Source organism: Mustela nigripes, chromosome X (genome assembly GCF_022355385.1).
Source record: "Mustela nigripes isolate SB6536 chromosome X, MUSNIG.SB6536, whole genome shotgun sequence".
In the NCBI taxonomy this organism is placed as follows: domain Eukaryota; kingdom Metazoa; phylum Chordata; class Mammalia; order Carnivora; family Mustelidae; genus Mustela; species Mustela nigripes.
The window spans coordinates 107,277,660-107,298,226 of record NC_081575.1 but is presented as its reverse complement, the minus strand read 5'-3'; the positions used below and the strand labels follow the sequence as shown (position 1 = coordinate 107,298,226).

Here is a 20,567-nt window from a genome sequence, read left to right as displayed (position 1 = left end):
TGAGGATAGAAGAACATTAGAGATATTTATATGGATAATTAAGATTCCAGGACTCGTAAGATCTAGAGATGACAGGAGGCATCTTGGTATTTGACTTTGCTGGCCCAGTGGATGGTGATGCCATTATCAAAGCAGGAACAAGTTATGGTTGAAGATGAATGTTGACTTGAGGGAGGCATGATAAACTGGAAAGTTCTTTAGATTATTGATGCTCAGAAAAAATACATGATCTATAGAGACTTGGGAGTAGTTAAAATATAGGTGATAAAGTCACAGATATATTAATACAGTGGTCTGAGGAGAGTTTTAGAATGGATTCCTTTTATTCTGCTCTATTTGTCTTCTGTACCACTTATACCCTTCTAACACTGTATCATTTTCTTATGTATTGTTGTTTTTATCTGATTATATGATGTATGCTTCAAGAGAGCATACTTTGCTTACTGCTGCCACAATTATCTAGAAGAGTTCATGGCCTAGAGTGGGTGCTCAGTAAATATTTTTGAGTAAAAAAGAACTGGGATAAGAATTGAGCTCTGTGACCCACCAACAACTGAAGGATGAGTAGAAGTGCAGCTTGGGAGAAAAATGAGAAGGCATAACCAAAGAGGTAGGAGAGAATTAGATGAGAGTGTGTCATGGAAGCAAAGGTAGTACAGAGGTGTTTGTATGTTTATGGGTTTGTTGGGTTGTTTTTTTTTTTTTTTGAGATTTCAGTATTTTCTTTTTTCCAACTTTACTGAGCTGTAATTGACAAATAACTATGTAAGTTTAAGATATACAGCATATTTAAGATATATATACATATATGTATCAAATTTTATATATATATATATATTGAAATGATTACTGCAGTAAGGTTAACTAATACATCCATCACCTCATTTAATTACTTTTTTTGTCTGAGTTGTGAGAACATTTAATGTGGTAGTAGAGTTTTAGGGGGAAAAGTAGGTGGTGAGTAGGATTAAATGTTGCTGAGTGATTAGGTAGTTTGAGAACTGAAAGTATGTAGCAAATGAGGGAATCAGGATATAAGTGACCATACTAGCAACAGTTTAGTGATTTTATTTAGAAATCAGGAAAACTGGAATATATGAATTGGTTATGAATTAAAGGTGAGAATTCCTCTCTGAAGAAATTTTTCTGTGAGATGGTTTGTAGTTCAGAATAGTTTTGTGTAGTGTTAACTTCCATTTTTCATAGATTCTTAAATTTTTAGTGGTGATAGAAGAGAGGTAAAGGATGAATACTACTTCTATATTTGGGAGCTTGACTTTGCTTCCTCCTCTATGGTGGATTGTATGAATATCTTAACTGTTCCTTGGCTAATATAAATTTTAGAAAGTCCTGAAATCAATTTAAATATAATAGGACTTTATCTATAACTATGCCAGGTAAAATGCTTAGGCTGTTTTTTTCCTGATGGTAACCCAGACTTTTATCAGAGATTATTAGTGGGTCTGTATTTAAGTTATATTTTTATTCCTTTCAAAGAAAAAAAAGTTTTCTGGGTAGCAACAAGAACACAAGACAACACTTCATATGTCCTCTTGTTTCACTGTGTCTTATAAGCTACACAGAAAACAAAATGCATTAATCATTGTTAGAATAGCCAAAAGAACAGTGTTCCCCATGACCATGATTGTGAATTCTGGCTAAAAGACATTATGAAGTAGTGCAAAGGAGCAAAAGGCGAGAAAGGGTTGAATTTCAGCTCTGCCTCTAGTTCTGAGTAATCTTGAACCTTAACTTTTGTTTTTATTTTCTTTTTAAAATAGGATATAAATCTTGCAGAATTTGAAGTTCTCTTCTAAGCACTACTATTCTATAATTCATTGACCTTGTTCACCAAAGGCATATGAGGAATATATTGAACTTATTTCCTTCTAAATAATATCAAAGGATGAACACTAACAACATTTGCTAGTTATTTGTAGAATCATTATTTAACTCCCTACCTCTTCTCTAAATAAATTTAGTTAATAATTTTAAGTTCTAGAACAAAACTAAGCTCTTTATGCTTTCTTTATAAAAGGTAATAATATGTCCTGTCTTGTTTATTTTTGTTTGCTTTTGAAGAACTTAGAACTTAGGTACTTAATTATAAAAATTTCCATAGAAATGAGATTGACAAAAAAAATCTTAATATTTTAATTTGTTGGTGTAGATTTATTTTAATTTAAAGAAACAGTGATAAATCTTTTGGCATTAAATTTTGTACTGCATTTTGGGAAGAACTTGCATGCATGGCAATATGATATGTGTTTATTGCAATTTTTATTTTATCTCACTTGAAAGGGGAAAGAGGAAGAGAAAGAATAGATGAAAACCTTGAATTTAGTTGTAGATACTGAACTAGATGCTTCATATATATCAACTCACTGAATTCTCATAAAGCAGATGTCATTTTTCCCATTTTACATATGAAACAGTAAGTAACTTGCCTAAAGTCATTCTTCTACCAAGAAAATTAAAATTTGAATCTATTTTTGTTTTATACCAAAGCCCTTCTTGTAAGAACATTTGTCATGTTCTTTTATCATGCTACATCTCCTTTCCAATGTTGACTAATTCTTAAAAATTTTGAGGAAGTTATTCTTAGGAATGGAACATATATAAACATTTATTTTCATTTTGGTACTTCTCTTCAAGTGCTAAACAAGACTGTCACTTCTGATTTTGGCCTAGATACTGAAAAATCACTATATAGAATTTTAATTTATAGAAAGTTTAGTTCACATTCTACTTTGAAGGCTTCAGTGAGATATCTTTTAATATCATTGAAACCTTTTGGGACTCCTGGATGGCTCAGTTGGTTAAGCATCTGACTCTTGATTTCAACCCTGGTGATTATCTCAGGGTTGTGAGACTGAGTCCCACATTGTGCTCTGCTCTGGGCATGAGGCCTAATTAAGATTCTCTTTCCCTCTCTCCCTTTGCCCCCACCCCTGCTCCCACACACATGCTCTTTATCTCTCTCAAAAAAATTAAAAACCTTTTGAAGTTTTAAGACTTAAAAGTTAGGGGGGAAATGTTTACAATTCACAAAACCTTCAATTTCAGTGGAGCTTTCATCCAAATAAAATTAATTTTCAAAAACCAGTCATCTGTTGAGGGGCATTTGACAATTTATCATATGATTTCACTCATATGTGGAACATAAGGAGTAGCACAGAGGATCATAGGGGAAAGGAGGGAAAACTGAAGGGGAAGAAATCAGAGAGGGAGACTAATCATGAGAGACTATAGACTCCAGGAAACAAACTGAGGGCCTCAGAGTGGAAGTGGGCAGGGGGATGGGGTAACAAGGTGATGGGTATTAAGGAAGGCATGTGTTGTGTTGAGCACTGGGTATTATACACAACTAATGAATCACTGAAAACGACATTAAAAGCTAATGTTGCACTATATGTTGGCTAACTGAACATTTTTAAAAAAGCTCTCTACATTTCTTAAATCATATAAAATCTAAGCATAACAAAATTGCTGTTTATCCCTTCCATTTTAAATATTTACTTGAATGAAGCAGCAGACTTTCCCTGAGGAAGAGCTTCAGAGATTAATTTAATCACATTTGGTAGCTTTACTGTTTATTTTCAATGCATGGTTTACTTGTCTATTTTTAACCTACATCCTGCTGCTCTTCACACCTCATCTTTCTTGCAGTTTTATAGGGCTTTGCCAAGTCAATCTATACTTAGAGGGTTAGAGATAACTGTATGTATCACATTATACAGTAACATCATTAACAGTGTTTGTAAGTATTATTTGTACAAAAGGTTTATTTTGTTAATTATAGCAAAAGTTCATTATTTACTCTATTTTTTAGCATTCACACCTAATTCTAATTGTTTGTAAACTACCTTTCAAGACCATTCTATTTTGAAGATATTAAGGAGATATTATCTTTTTATGTCATTGAAAACTTTTGAATGTTTAAGGCACAAGAGTAGAGTGACAAGGCAAAAATATTTTCTTTGAAATCTTTTGCCCTATCTAAAAAAACAGAAATGGTTGAACTGATTTCTTCTTCCATAATGGAAAACTATAGGACAAAAGCTAATTGTATACTAGGAAAAAAATTACAAAAACCAAATTACCTCAAACACTACCAGATACTGTAGCCCGCTGTTGCTTGGCCTTCTTTCCTCTCGCATGCTCATTGCTCTCACTTGGCACCAAAAAAAAAAAGATGTTATTTTATTCATTTGACAGAGAGACTGCAGCAAGAGAGGGAACAGAAGGAGGGGGAGTGGAAGAGGGAGAAGCAAGCTTCCTGCCAAGCAGGGAGCCCGATGCAGGACTTGATCCCAGGATTCTGGGATCATGACCTGAGCTGAAGATACACACTTAACCAACTGAACCATCCAGGTGCCCTCACTTGGCACCTTTTATTCCAGAGATAAGCACTAATGTTAAAACTGCCATTGTTCATGGACTGAGCTCAGGCTCAGCAGTGCCAACCTGAGAAATAGTGAGGCAGTCCAGATATCCTTATTAACTTCTTAGCATTTTAGTTTTCCTTCTTGGCTTCTAATTTGTTTAGCATTTCTGAACCACTAATAACTTTTCCATAAGTGAACTACTTTTGTTGGAAAAGAACGTACAAAGAATACTTTCTTACAGGGTCATAAACCTTTACACTTGAAAGAGTTATAAGCATTGTATTATCCATATGGTGATTTAAGAAGAACAGTTGCTTAACATTTTTAATTTTATTTTTTCAGTGTTCCAAGATTCATTGTTCCAAGATTCATTGGCACCACACCCAGTGCCCCATGCAATATGTGCCCTCCTTAGTACCCACCACCAGGCTCACCCAACCCTCTACCTTCCTCCCCTTCAAAACCCTCAGCTTGTTTCTCAAAATTCAGTCTCTCATGGTTTGTCTCCCCCTCTGATTTACCCCAACTTTTAAGATCTAAATAGGATAGTTCCTGTATGGCTGTTTATTGATGAGCCAAGGATTTTTTTTTTAACTTTCTGGCATCAGAAAGCTTTCCTGCCATGAATTTAATATCCTTTACTTGGAGTCACTGTGTTAGTTTTTGTAAGTAGCCTGAGCTCTAACTTGGGCTTTTTTTTTCTTTTCTTCAGACTAAAAAATAAATTTCCCTTTCTTTTTTTTTTGTTTTGTGTATGAACTGATTGTGCTCATGTACTCTACAGAGCTTTGTTTCTCTATCTAGGTGATCATTAAGGCATGATTGAGTAATTACCTTCGGTAACTCATAAAGATTGGAACCTGTCAGTCTTCATTTATTTACATATGTGTATAGCCAAAATAATCATACCAAACATTAACATCTTCAGGATAAGAATGGCTCTTTAGTATAGTTATACATGATTTGCCTTTAAAATAAAAACTTCAGGGGAATTCCCTACAAGAGGATATTAGTGTTTTCTTTGGTATATGCTTAGAGTTTTTCCCCTAGTTTTCTTGACATTTAATCTTGAGCTAGAAACTTGTCTTACTTGAAATATGAGTGGTCAAGAAAGTGGAAAACATGCCTTAGAATTCAGTTTGCTACAGGCATTGGGTCATCAAATAGGTTTTTCCTTTTATATATTTTGAAGATCAAATTTATGAGACAAATCATGCTGTATTTCATCTTATCACTTTTGAATGAAGTTTCTAGATTTTATTAACAGACTTTGACCTTTTTAAACTTAAGAACCTAAACTATTTCTACTCATGCCAGAAGCATGTTGAATTCTTAATTAAAATACCAATTTTTATGCTTCAGTGAAACAAAAATGGCCTTTAGTTAGTTTTTTAAAAAATGATTTTGTCTTAGTAATGTTTATATTTTACATCTTTTTAAAAAATGGTTTTATTGAGGCCTAATTTAAATTCCATCAAATTCACCCATTTTAGGTGTACAGTTTAATGAGTTTTAGTAGATTCAGATACACCTATGCAACATCTCTATTGTCCAGTTTCAGACAACTTCCATAAGAATAAATTTTTTAAAGCTGATTACTCACAAAGAAGTTAATTTTTTTTAACTGAGAATGTAGATTAATTAGTTATGTATTTTCCCAATTAACTTTATTTGAATTTATAATGTCTCTGTTTTAGTAAATTATAGTGAAAAATATACTGAATTTTTGGAATGTAGATTAGTAAAAGACAGCCTAAAATAGGCTATGGTATATAGAATTATTTGACAATACATTAAAACCACTGGAGAGGGGCACCGGAATGGCTCAGTCATTGATCGTCTGCCTTTGGCTCCGATCATGATCCCAGGGTCCTGGGATAGAGCCCCACATCAGGCTCCCTGCTTGGCAGGAAGCCTGCTTCTCTCTCTCTCACTCCCCCATTTGTGTTCCTGCTCTCGCTCTCTCTCCATCCTAAATCTCTCTGTCAAATAAATAAATAAAATATTAAAAAAATACAAAGGTAATATTCACATAGTACATATTAACATTCTGTTTCTCATATGTTTGTTGCAAGTATTTATTTTTCCCAGTTGACTTTCACTACAAAAACCTGAAAAATGTGACAAAGTATAAGACAGATGACCAACTGGGAAAAATAAATACTTGCAACAAACATATGAGAAACAGAATGTTAATATGTACTATGTGAATATTACCTTTGTATTTTTTTAATATTTTATTTATTTATTTGACAGAGAGAGGGAGATCACAAGTAGGCAGAGAGTCAGGCAGAGGGAGAGGGGGAAGCAGGCTCCCTGCCAAGCAGAGAGCCTGATGCGGGGCTCGATCCCAGGACTCTGAGACCATGACCTGAGCTGAAGGCAGCACTTTAATCCACTGAGCCACACAGGCACCCTTACCTTTGTATTTTAAAAATACCAAAATGTAGTAGATGAGCATATAGACATTTCAAAAGAGAGGACACAGAAATCACTGATAAGATGTATGCACCAAACTTCAGAGCTTGGAAGTAAAAACTGATGGAACAAGAAGAAAAGGACAAATCCACAGTTATAATTGGGTATTTCATATCCACTCTCTTGATATTGATAAAACTATCAGATATAAATTCAGTAAGGATTAGAAGAACTGAATGCCAGCACAAAGACATTATATAATTGACATTTTTAGAGTACTTCATCCAACAGGAGCAGAATACAAATTCTTTTTTTTTAAATATTTTATTTATTTATTTGACAGAGAGAAATCACAAGTAGGCAGAGAGGCAGGCAGAGAGAGAGAGGAGGAAGCAGGCTCTCTGCTGAGAGAGCCTGATGCGGGACTCGATCCCGGGACCCCGAGATCATGACCTGAGCTGAAGGCAGCGGCTTAACCCACTGAGCCACCCAGGTGCCCCACAAATTCTTTTTAAGTGCCCGTTGGAACATTCACCAGGATAGACCACATCTGCATCATAAAGCGTACTTTGACACATTTAAAAGAATTAAAATCCAGTGGAGCCTGGGTGGCTCAGTGGGTTAAAGCCTCTGCCTTCAGCTCAGGTCATGATCTCAGGGTCCTGGGATCGAGCCCCACATCAGGCTCTCTGTGCCTCAGGGAGCCTGCTTCCCTTCCTCTCTCTCTGCCTGCCTCTCTGCCTACTTGTGATCTCTGTCTGTTAAATAAATGAATAAAATTTTTAAAAAAAGAATTAAAATCCAGTTAAAGTATATTTCTAACCATAATGGAATCAAACTAGAAATCAAACAACACATTTCCAAGTAGTACATGATAAAAGAGGAAGTCTCAAGGGAAGTAAAAAAATATATTAAACAGAATGAGAAGAGAACAAATAATAACTTTTGTGGCACACAGTGATAAAAAAAAATTATAGTACTGAATGCTTATATCAGAAAAAAAATCTCAACAATCAGCTAAGCTTCCATTTTAAGAAAGTGGGAAAATAATAGCTGATCAATGTGTATAAATTTTCAGTTAAGCAAGATGAACATTTCTAGAGTCTCATATAAAATATTGTACCTGTAGTTAACCTGTAGTTAATATTGTACCTGTAGTTAATGATACCATCTTGTACACTTAAGGTTTTGTAGAGGGTAAATCTTGTGATAAGTATTCTTATAATAAAAGAAAATAGAAAAATAAGAGCAAAATAAAACTAAAGCAAGCAAAACAGGGTAATAATGACAAAGGATTAAAAATCATTGAAACTGAAAACAAACACAGTGGAAAAGTTGATCAAAATAAAAGGATCATGAAGGAATACTACAAATAGGCCTTCATACATAAATTTTACAGCTTAGACGAAATTGACCAATTTCAGTTCCTTGAAAAACACAAACCAAAATTTACTTAAGATGAAATATTATCAATAATCCTTTGAGTATTAAATAATTTGAATTGTACTTAGAAACATTTTTTGGGGGGTATAAAAGGTCCAGGCAAAAATGATTTCCTTGGTGAATTCTACTATATGTTTAAAGAGGAAATAATACCAATTCATACACTGTTCCAGAAGATAGATGAGTAGGTAATTCTTCCCATCTCATTTTATGAGATGATCACGATCCTGATCCCAATACTCGATGAAAACTGTACAAAAAAAGAAAACTGTGGACCGGTATCTTATGAACTTACATGTTAACTTGTTAACTTACATGTTAAAATCCTCCACAAAACATTGGTAGACCCAATCCAACCATATATAAATATAATTATACACCATGACTAAGTAGGAGCTATCCCAGGTATGCAATGCTGCCTTAACACTCAAAAATAAATCAGTGTAATCTACCATATCAATGGGTTAAAGAATGAAAATCATATGATCATAACAGTTAATGTAAAAAAGAGCATTTGGTAGAATCCTATACCCATCCTTTAGAAAAATTCTCAGCAAGGTAAGAACAGACTAGTAATACCTGAACTTGATATAAAGCATATATAAGATGCAACAGCTAAACTTAACACTTGTGTTATGAAACTGAATGCTTTCCTCTTAAGAGTGGGAATAGGGTAATACTGTCTGCTCTTATCCCTCCAATTTAATAACCTATTGGATGTCATATCCAGGGCATTAGGCAAAAAAAGGAAACAAAAGGCCTAGAGATTAGAATGAAAAAATAAAACCTCCCCTATTTGCAGATTATATATATCCTTGGATAGAAGATTCCAACCTATCTACAAAACAGCTGTTAGAACTAATAAGTAAATAGCAAGGTTGTAGGATACACAGTCCACACACAAAAATTAATTAGATTTCTGTATACTAACCATGAATAACTAGAAACCAAAATTAAAAACATGGTACAATTTACAGTTGCTTCAAAAGTAGTGAGTTGCCTACACATAAATTTAGCAAAATATCTACAGGATCAGTATGTGAAAACTATAAAACACTGATATAGGATATCAAATAAGATATAAATAAATGGAGATACATGCTGTATACTGTGTTCATGGATTGGAAGACTCAGTAAAAATATCCATTCTCAAGTCTCTCTACAGGTATAATGAAATTCATATGAAAATTCCAGCAGGATTTTTGTATAGCCACAGACTGTATAATTCTAAGTTTATACTAAAAAGAAAAAAACTGGAGTTGTATATCAGTTTTGAAAAAGATATTACTCAATTTGAATTATTATACAGCTATAGTAATCAAAACTGTTGTTGGTGACTGGATAGACTCCGAGAGAGTCCAGACTGTTCCTTTATAGGTCTGGTTAGCTGATTTTTGACAGTGGAGAATGGATAGCCTTTCACAAATGGTTTTTGGAGCAGTTGGATAGGCATAGGGGAAAAAGTGAAACTCGACCCAGACCTTACACCTTATGTAAAAATTGACTCAAAATTGGACCACAGATCTAAAGGTAAAACATAAAACTATAAAACTTTAATAAGAAAATATGACTTATGATCAGATGAAGATTTTCTGAGATATAGGACTAAAGGTATAATCCAGAAAAAATTATTAAGTTTGACCTCATTAAAATTAAAAACCTGGTATGCTAAGGATCCTGTTACGAGGATGGAAAGAAAAGCCTTAGACTGAGAAGAAATATTACAGGTCACCTATTCAACAAATAATTTACATACAAAATGTGTTAGGAACTCTCTAAATTCAACAGTAGGAATACTAAAAATCCAAAAGCAAATGAACAAAGGGTGTGTGGAGCCATTTCACTGAAGACTATATATATATATGGATAGGAAATATGCACATGAGGCTGTTCAGTATCAGTACCAATTAGAAACCCACTCAGGAAATACAGATAACTATTAGATATAGGTAATAAATAAGATAAATATAGATAAAACACCTTGGTGGGATTAAAGACCTAAATATGAGACCTGAAACCATAAAAATCCTAGAAAAGAATATAGGCGGTTATTTCTCTGACATTGACCATAGCAACTTCTTTCTAAATATGTCGACTGAGGTAAGGGAGAGAAGCAAAAATAAACTACTGAGACTGCATCAAAACAAAAAGCTTCTGCACAGGGAAGGAAACAATAAAACTAAAAGGCAACTTATGGAATGGGAGATGTTTGCAAATGATGTATCTGATAATGAGTTAGTATCCAAAATATATAAAGAACGTAAAACTCAACACTCAGAAAACAAATAATCTAATTTAAAAATGGTCAGAAGACATGAAGAGAGATTTTTCCAAAGAAGACATCCAGATGGCCAAAAGACACATGAAAAGATGCTCAACATCACTGATCATCAGAGAAATGCAAATTGAAACTACAATGAGATATCACATCATACCTGTCACAATGGCTAAGATCAACAACACAAGAAAAAACAGGTATTGGTGAGGATGAGGAGAAAAAGGAGCACTCAGGCACTGTTGGGAATGCAAACTGGTGTGGCCACTGCACTGTAGAAAATGGGATCGAGATTCCTCAAAAAATTAAAAGTACAATTACCATAGTATCCAGTAATTCCACTACTGGGTATTTACCCAAAGAATACAAAAACACTAGTTCAAAAAGATAGAGGCACCCCTATGTTTATTGCAGCATTATTTACAATAACTAAAATATGGAAGCAACTGAAGTGTCCATGGATACATGAATGGATAAAGGAGAAGTGGGAATATTATCCAGCCATAATAAGAAGGAAATTTTGCCATTTTCAACAACACAAATGGACCTAGAGGATGTGATGCTAAGTAAAATAAGTCAGAGAAAAACAAATTCCATATGATTTCACTCGTGTGGAATTCAAGAAAAAAAAATGAGCAAAGGGGAAAGAAAAGTGACAAAGCAAGGAACATACTCTTAACTCTAGAGAACAAACTAAACTGATGGTTACCAGAGGAGAGATGGTTCGGGGGATGGGTGAAATAGTTAATGGGGATTAAAAAGTGCACTGGTCATGGTGAACAACAGGTGATTAAAATAAAAACTTTTTAAAAAAAGAAGAAATATTTGGGGGGAGTTCAAATGATATAGCTAACAGAATGGCCAACATCAGAAATATGTAAGTGAAAAATAGGTTTAAAAAATGTAACCAATAAAGGATATCTAAGAGACCTATGTGAAAGTGGGAGTTGCTTGAGTTGTAGAGTTTGCTAGAAGAAACAAATTATTTATTACCCAGAAGCAGTTCCATATGCATTCTTAGTAAATTACCTGAAGAGATATCAAATAGAAGGAGGTCTAAAGCACTAAGGATACAATAATTTCACTGAATTTTCACCTCCATGCCTTCTTTTATATTAGTGATTTTATTTTCTTTTCATTAAACTGAGCCCCCCAAATCCTATAAGATTTGGCCTTAAAAAACCTGATGGGCCCTTCTTTTCACTACATCTGTATCTTTGGGGTAAATACCCAGTAGTGCAACTGCAGGGTCATAGGGAAGCTCTATTTTTAATTTCTTGAGGAATCTCCACACTGTTCTCCAAAGTGGCTGCACCAATTTGCATTCCCACCAACATAGTTGAGGGAAATTAGAAGGGGAGGTGAACCGTGAGAGAGTCTATGGACTCTGAAAAACAACCTGAGGGTTTTGAAGGGGCTGGGGGTGGGAGGTCGGGGGAGCCTGGTGGTGGGTATTATGGAGGGCATGTATTGAATGGAGCACTGGGTGTGGTGCAAAAACAATGAATACTGTTATGCTGAAAAGAAATTAAAAAAAAAAAACCTGAATGGCATTCACAGGTGAGAGTGGATAAGAAGTAATGGAAAGTCACTATGAATTCTTTTGGTGGCAAAACACTTGGTAAGAAAGACTGCTGCTATTTGTCTCTGACAACCTTGTAAATATAAACCTTATATGGAATATATTTATTATTTGTTTACCACATTATTTGAAAAAAGGATGTGAATTGACATTAATAATTGTTTAGTACAAGATAAAACTTAGAAAGTAAGTTCATAGAGGCAGTATGTATATTAGTGTTTAACTCTGTAGAGTGTGGGTTCAGACTTCCTTGGTTTGAATACCAGCTCCTCCCACTTACTGCCACTTAACCTTTTTGTATCTCAGTGTTCTCATATGTTTAATGGGAATAATAGTGATGCCTACTACATAGAAGCTTTGTGAAAATAATTTATTACATGTAAAGCATTTAGAAGAGTACCTGGCACATAGTAAGTCCTCAATAAGTGTTGGCTCTCATTACTAGCTCTGAATCATGAATGTTTCAAGAAGATACTGTATTCAGAATCTTCACTTGAAAATAAAAAAATACTGTCTTTGCTTAAAGTACTCCTTCATTTGTTTTATTTTAGGTGTAGTGAAGAGAACTTATAGGTACCAAAGAACCAATAAATATTACAAACTAAAAAAAGAAATTAGATGAAAAGCAAACATTATGTTTCTTGGAGTGCCTGGGTGGTGCAGTCAGTTATGCTTCCAAGTCTTGGTTTCTGCTTAGGTCAGGATCTCTGGGTTGTGAGATCAAGCCCTGAGTCAGTCTGCTTGAGATTCTCTCTGTCCCTCTGCCCCTCCTTGCCACATACTCTCTCTTTCTCTAAAATAAATAAATAAATTTTTAGAGAAAAAAAAAGTAAGCATTATGTTTCTTGAATTTACTTCGCTTCTTATTTCTGAATTAAAAATAAATAAAATAATTTTTAAAAATAAAATTTCTGAATTTTTATCTAAAATACGTAATAAAATTTTTTTCTAAAATCCGAATCGTTTTTGTCGCTATGTGAACTTTAGAACAACTCATTTCCTATCATTCAAGAGCTTGACTTAAGGCTGCTGCATTTGGGGACTTTCAAAACCTGTTCCTATTTTTTTTTAAAGAATTTATTTATTTATTTGACAGAGAGACACAGTGAGAGAGGGAACACAAGCAGGGGGAATGGGAGAGGTAGGAGCAGGATTCCCACCAAGCAGGGAGCCTGATGCGGGGCTCGATGCCCCCTGGGATCATGACCTGAGCCAAAGGCAGACACTTAATGACTGAGCCACACAGGTGCCCCAAAATCTGTTCCTATTAATCACAATTTTCCTTTTCCCTTTATAGGTCACCATTTGCTGCTGTCACAGACTACTCAGTTACAAGGAATAATGTCATACAGCTCTGCTTGGAACTGACAACAATAGTGCAACAGGTATTAGCTGATAACATTTCTTTCTGTTAATTTATTATCTATTTCATACTCTAACAATGCAAAGTATTCCTTTTTACCAATAGTTTATAAGATACTGGTTTGGGAGTTTCTTACTCTAAGACAAATGGTTCTAAATAAACATATATGATTTGAGAAACTATTCATGTAGCCCAAGAAGCAAGCTTTTTATTTAGCAGATGTAAAAAAGTAAAGTGAACCTCTAGAGAAATCACTGTTAGGTTGTAGGTCTGGTAGTCTCACGTTTTAGTGGAAAGGGTTGTACTTCCTTTCACAAAATGAAATTGCCCCATTTAGATAACAGTCTAAAACTTTTGCTCTAAGGCACTGTTCTTTATTACTACAACTATTAGTTTCACTTATATATTGCACATATGAGAAAATATACATAACAGCTTTTAACAGTGATCTATTTACATGTCCTGGTTTTTTACTTTAAATATTATCCAACCCAGGGATCCCCAAATCAAATGCCTTCAGGAGTGCTGCAGCTAAAATAAGTGTTTGAATCAAGCCTAGGACAAGGTATAAAGAAACATTAAGGTGGTAAATTGACTAGTACATATTTTACAATATTTAATTAAAGTTAATAATAAAACACATCTGTGAAGTCTGAAGCCCACTGTTACCATGCTGCTTAAGCCCCTGTGGTAGCCTGTTGCCACTGTGTTCTCAGGACCCAGCATTTGTTAACCTATCCACTGATGCAGAAAGAAAGCAGACGAGAAAATAAGATAATACAGAAGATTACTGGGGACGCTGATGATTTATTCTTCTACTCCTTGTCCTTTATTACCAGGGATAATTATAGGAAGAAGAGTAAGTTCATGAATTTTAATTGTGGAGCACATCGGACATTCATCAGGATTCTATCATGGCAGTGAGAAAGCAACTCGTGGTTACTCAGAGACATGCGTGGAGATTGTGAATGTTTTTATGAGCTTTGAGATATATTAACAGTCTCACTGCATGTCTTTATATTTGATAGCAGTAAATTTAAGTTTTGAATTTCAAAAATCCCAACTGGATAATGGGGAGAAGAGTGACATTTTAGGACAAGGGTCAACAAACTTTTTTTCTAAAAGAATCAGATACTGAGGATTTAAGGTTTTATAGGTTGTGTAGTGCAGGCTATCAGGGTGTGTTGCAACTACTCAACTCTGTTGTAGACCAAAAGGAGCCAGAGACAATGCATGAATGGATGGGGGTGGTTAAGTGTCTGTAAAACATGTTTTGAAAAAAAGAATGCTACAGGGTGAATTTGGCCCATAGGCCATCTTTAGCTGATGGTGTTCTAGGGCAGTGCTGGGCCAGGGAGGTCTACAGATGAGCAGCATTATCACCACATGAAAACCTGTTAGAAATTCAGATACTTGGCATACATCCGAAATGTACTGTGGGAAGTTCCCAGGAATCTGCATGTTTGCTAGTTTTTCAGGTGATTCTGGTTTTCCTACACTGTCCTAGGGCCCAGGAGTAAAAGCATTAATATAATCTATGGGTTATTTTTCTTATAGTTGTTTATTATCAATGACACTTCTTAAAAATGTATTTTCTACAACACTGTTTCTTTTAAAGGCATTAAACTAAACCAAAGATTTGAGGTATGGATAACAGATTATTAGAAATTCTCTCTGATTTAGGGATATATATTACACAGTATTTGTATGATAATCTTGCATAGCCTTTTAATATAGGTATGTGCTCAGTAGCAATCTGTATTAAGCAATCCTAATAAAACAAGAATTACTAAGTGCCCCATATCCAGATCTGTGATAACTGTATTTTATTTGTTTTATAAGCTTTTTATTTATACATGAGACCGAAAACAATTGATAGAAGGTAGAATTAAGTGTGAGGATTAAAAATATATATTTTTTAACTTTTTATACATGAGCAACTCCTATTTATTGTCAGTTCTATGAGAATGTAATCCATCTGATATCAGCTTGCAAGATAACTTCATTTCCAAGCATAATTATGACAGAAAGTGGTGTTTTTCAGTTCTTTCATCTCCTCCAAACATCTGGACCTGAATACCCTATTTAAAGTTTGCTTTTGAGTAATTGGATGATTCTCTGTTGCTTTATAAACTGAGAGTGAAAATCTAAATGACAATTATGTTGTTTTCTTGACAAAGAGTACTCAGGTGTATTCATTTTAGCTTGATTAATACAGAATGTTTTCCCATATCAAAAGGGGATCAACAAAGTGATCTTGAAAAAAAAATTAGCTTTAGTTAAGTATAGAGTGAGATCATAAATGGAGAGTTTTCTCTGTTTAGGACTTACAGGTTCCAGAGCATACCTTTTCTTACCTTCAAATGTTTCATTGAGAAGAAGGTCTGAAATTATTTTCAGTGAATTAAGATCTTTTGTAGAGAGATTGTCCAGTGCTGAAAGTGTTTTTTATGTCAGATATGACCAACCAACTCCTACCCAGCCTGCTATTTTAAGAATCTACTATCCAGGTGACAAGTGGTTCAGCTTTTGTGTCCAGAATGTATGAATATCTGCTATAGACAACTACTTCACAGTAAACATCTGCCGTTCTGATACTGCCCTCAGAGGCTGTTTATGCTCTCAGCAGGACCTCTAACAGCTTGCACTGTGTGGCCTGACATTCTCCTTAGGAATCTGCTTCAAGGCATTAATGGGTTTAAGTCGTTCTCTTTATAGGTCAGGAAACATTAGGTAGAGTAGAGAGAGATGTTTCCACAAGTTGAACTGTGTGTATATTCTGACTTTACCACATACAGAATTACTGAAAATACTCCAGATAATTGAAATACTCCAAATACGCTCAGATGTAGGACCTTCTGTACTCTCCACCCACTGTACACTCTGTTCTAAAGAAGATGCCTTGCCCTTCTTGCTCTAACACTACCTGTTTCTATTTTTTGAAGTTCAGCAGCTTGTAATATATGTCACAGTTCCTTCTAACTCGCTCTCATTTTCCCATGACATGTCCTGTTCCATGTGTCACCTTTAAGATGCTTCTGAACAAAAACCTCTGTACCTAGCTGGTTTTGGTTCTTGCTTTGCCATCCCAACATGCACCTGACTAGATATCTTAAATCATCTATTTTAACTGGGTCTTCTCTGTTGTACCTTTTTAAAAAAGATTTTATTTATTTATTTGAGAGAGAGAGAGCGAGCACAGGGGCAGACTCCCCACAGATCAGGGAGCCAGACTCAGGACTTGATCCCAAGACCTTGGGACCATGACCTAAGCCAAAGGCAGACGCTTAACTGACTGAGCCATTCAGGTGCCCCTATTCTGTTGTACCTTAAAGGAAATGTTAAGATACCAATTTCCCTTAACAAAACATATTTTCATGACATCTTGATTTAAATTACTTATAAGTATAGAATGTATCGTTGTCATATGGTCATCCCAAAGCCCAGCTTTAATTTTGTTATTTTTAGCAATTTTCTTCTGATTTCCAAATTGATTAGAAACTCTTTTCTTTGGAATTCATGGGGGTTCCAAGTAGGGTCCTACCATAATTTCAGTTTTATCTTCCAGTACTCCCATATATTTTAATCATAGTCCAGTTCATGTAGATGAGTTATTGTGTAAAATAGATTTTGTGGTCTCATCTTTCTAGGGTGCGGGGTCTCCTTAGGACATGCTCCATATATTTTCTTATCTCAGCCTGGTAGAATTATGTTCTATTCTTTAAAGCCTCTAGGAAGTGCCTTATTCATGAAACTGTTACTATTTCCCACAACTCTTTGTACCTTCTTCCTACTTAGACCATTTATATTTAATGTTACTATTTATACTACCTCGCTGTTTGTCTTCTATGTTTCCTATCTGTTCTTTGTTCTTTGTTTTTTTCTGTGTACCTTTTTATTAATTACTTTTTGTTACTATATTTTGCCTTCTTTGTTGACTTATTAGCTATAATTCTTTGTTGTGTGGGCAAATGTAGAAATCCCTTGATCTTACTTTACATAGCATTTCATATCTCACCTATAGCAGTTATAGTCTGCTATGAATATTAATTGTCTCACTTCCGTTAGATTATGAACTCCTTGAGGACAAGAATGTTGTCTTGTTCATTTTCATATATAGTAGGTGCCAATTACATCCTTGTTAAAATAAATTGACCTGAGACCCATTTGTCCCCTATGGCTAGCACATGCTCATTTGTTCTCTTCCAAGAAAAAGTTGGAATTAAATGCTTGAAGTGTTACTCATTTTATTTCATCTACTTTAGTTCTATCTCTGCTAGTTATATAAAGAACCCCAGAGATATCCAGAGATAGCCATCACTTTACATCTTAGTTTATTCATGAGTTAAAATAAGAGAGTAGATCCTCATAACCACTTTCTAATGCTAGAATGAAAGTGAACAAAACTTCTGAAACACAATGTAAATATAGAATACTAACAGGACATGTCTTTTAAAGGAAAACTAATTATAAGCATGATATATTAGTGTTTATAAATCATCTCTTAAATAATCTCTTATTTTTCTATTGTTACATAATGTCATATCTTTGGTACTGGGCTTTTCTGGGCTCTTGTCTGTTACTACCTATCGTAACAATAGGAATGATGTTGATGGATAAAATAATGAAATAAAATAGGAGTTTATTGGGGTATCTGGGTGGTTCAATTGGCTAAGCGTCTGCCTCACCCTCAGATCATTATCCTAGGGTCCTGGAATCAAGCCCACATCCGGCTTCCTGCTCAACAGAAGTGTGATTCTCCCTCTCCTCCCCACTGGTGCTCTCTGTTGTTATCTTTGTCTCTGTCTCTCTCTCTCTCTCTCAAATAAATAAATAAATAAAATCTTTTTAAAATGTAGGTGTTGTTTCCTGATAATGAAATTATGAGGGATTTTCATTTAGATTACTTTCTTTTATTTTCTGTATTTTCTTTTGTTTTAATTATCTTTATTAACATGTAATGTATTATTAGCCCCAGAGGTACAGGTGTGTGAATCGCCAGGTTTACACACTTCACAGCACTCACCATAGCACAGACCCTCCCGAATGTCCATAATGCAACCACCCTCTCCATACCCTCTATTTTCCTTATTTTCTAAAATGAATTTGAGCTGTCAGAAAAAAATGAATGCTATATATATTAAAGTAATACTTTGATAAAAGAGCACAGCATAGACAATTACTTACTGTATTCTTTTAGATTTTTATTTGTTTTTTTTTATTTGACAAAGAGAAAGAGAGTGAGAGAGGGAACACAAGTGGGGGGAGTTGGAGAGAGAGAGAGATGCAGCATTCCCACTGAGCAGGGAGCCTAACGTTGGGCAGTCTGAGCACACTGGCATCATAGCCTGAGCCAAAGGCAGACACTTAATGACTGAGCCCCCCAGGTGCCCCTACTTACTATATTTTAAAATAAATGGTACAGTTTACAGTCAGTGTCCATCTAATGATCTCATTCAGCCATTGTATACACACTAATCACTGCATTCATTTGGAATTGTACGCAGTATCAGAAGACAGGAATTAAACTTAAGCTACCAGTAAAAGAGGCCAATCGGAATAAGCAAAGTGTAGATTTAAAAAAAATATCTAGGGCATGCATTTATTACCAGGCTTTCAAGAAATCTCATCTGAACAGTTATGATGATAGTTACGCTTTGAAATATGCTGTACTTCAAATTATTTTTCACTCAACTTTAATTATTTTTATTCCCTTTGCAGCAAGAGGAGATGATCAATATCTAAAAATAAACTGTCACAAATAGCTTTTTTCCCCTTCTTAACACAAAGGGGTGGTACTATGAAGTAAGTGGAAAATGCCTCTTGATATTGGCTACCTATATTTAAAGTGGTGCTAACATTAGAGGAGAAAGAGACTATAAATTTCTTTAACAAGCTCTGTTTGGAGGAATTGATTTAATCTACTATATTTGTTTTAATTATTTATAGTTGTGATGAGTTTAGATAATTATATTTAAAGCCTTTTAAAAAGAACCCTCCCTCAACACTTTCCTTTCCACATAAGGTTGGTTGTAATAACACATTTGAGCAAAAGGGGAAACTAGTTTTAAAATCGTAAATGGAAAGAATTCTCAGAGAACCGAAGCTTCATTTAGAGCACTGTCAGAAACAGAATCAGGAAAATGAGACAGGTACCATGCACTTACTTACTTATTTATTTGAGAGAGAAAGAGAGTGGGTGAAAGAGAGAGGCCAAGTGCAAGTCACAAGGGTACGGGGAGGCAGAGAGACTCCCCACTGAGCAGTCCCCAAGGCACAGGACTCAATCCCAGGACCCCAGGATCATGACCTGAGCCAAAGGCAGGTTCTTAACTGACTGAGCCACCCAGGTGCCCCAGCACCCATTTACTTCTTGTCAGTATTGAAATAATTTCTATGATGCCTTTCCTAACAGGTAGCAGCTCTATCAAAAATTATTATAAGTTTTGGTGGAATTCAGAATACTTGAAGCAAAGGACCAACGGTAGAGATCGTGAATACTGGGAGACTTGAGGCTTAGCCCTATTGCTCTATGACAAACCAGTGTGCATTTGCTTGTGCCATCTATAAACAGAAGTAATTCTGTTGTGAGACTCCAATTAGACTTAAAATGGTTCACAAATGTGAAAACAAAAACAAAAGGAAAGTAATATTTATAGAATGGGTGAGAAATAGAGACTTGATAAAAGGAATTAGAATAACAACTTTGTTTTAAATAGTGAATATACAGATTTCTTTTTTCTGCATTTGGTGTTCGTTTTCTTTAGCTGCATCTACAGTGAAATCTGATCACATGCTGAGAGAAAAATTTCAACAGGTTGTGAAACACTGTTGATCAGATTTTGAAATGTTGTATACCAGGTTCTGGTAATTTACTTTTACCTGAAATGTCTCCTCTAAATTGTGTATATTAAAATGTCTTGCTGTTTTCTTATGGGCTTGCTCATTTTTTTTTATATATAATTTTTTATTTTTTATAACATATATTTTTATCCCCAGATATATTTTATTTCTTCCACTCAAAGAAAATGCTTGTCATCATTTGGCTTATTTTCTTTCATATTTAGTTTTATGCCATTTTTTTTAATTTACTGCATC

The 20,567-nt window shown here is 34.7% G+C and overlaps 1 protein-coding gene across 5 annotated transcripts in view; it reads left to right on the top strand.

The window, feature by feature from the left end:
* CNKSR2 (connector enhancer of kinase suppressor of Ras 2) overlaps positions 1–20,567 on the top strand; it is a 280,721-nt gene that overhangs the window by 77,760 nt on the left and 182,394 nt on the right. For all 5 annotated transcript variants that reach the window (XM_059384801.1, XM_059384800.1, XM_059384799.1 and 2 more), the window contains exon 4: positions 13,404–13,491. In XM_059384801.1, the coding sequence (XP_059240784.1) occupies positions 13,404–13,491 (88 nt within the window). The remainder of the gene's footprint in view (positions 1–13,403; positions 13,492–20,567) is intronic.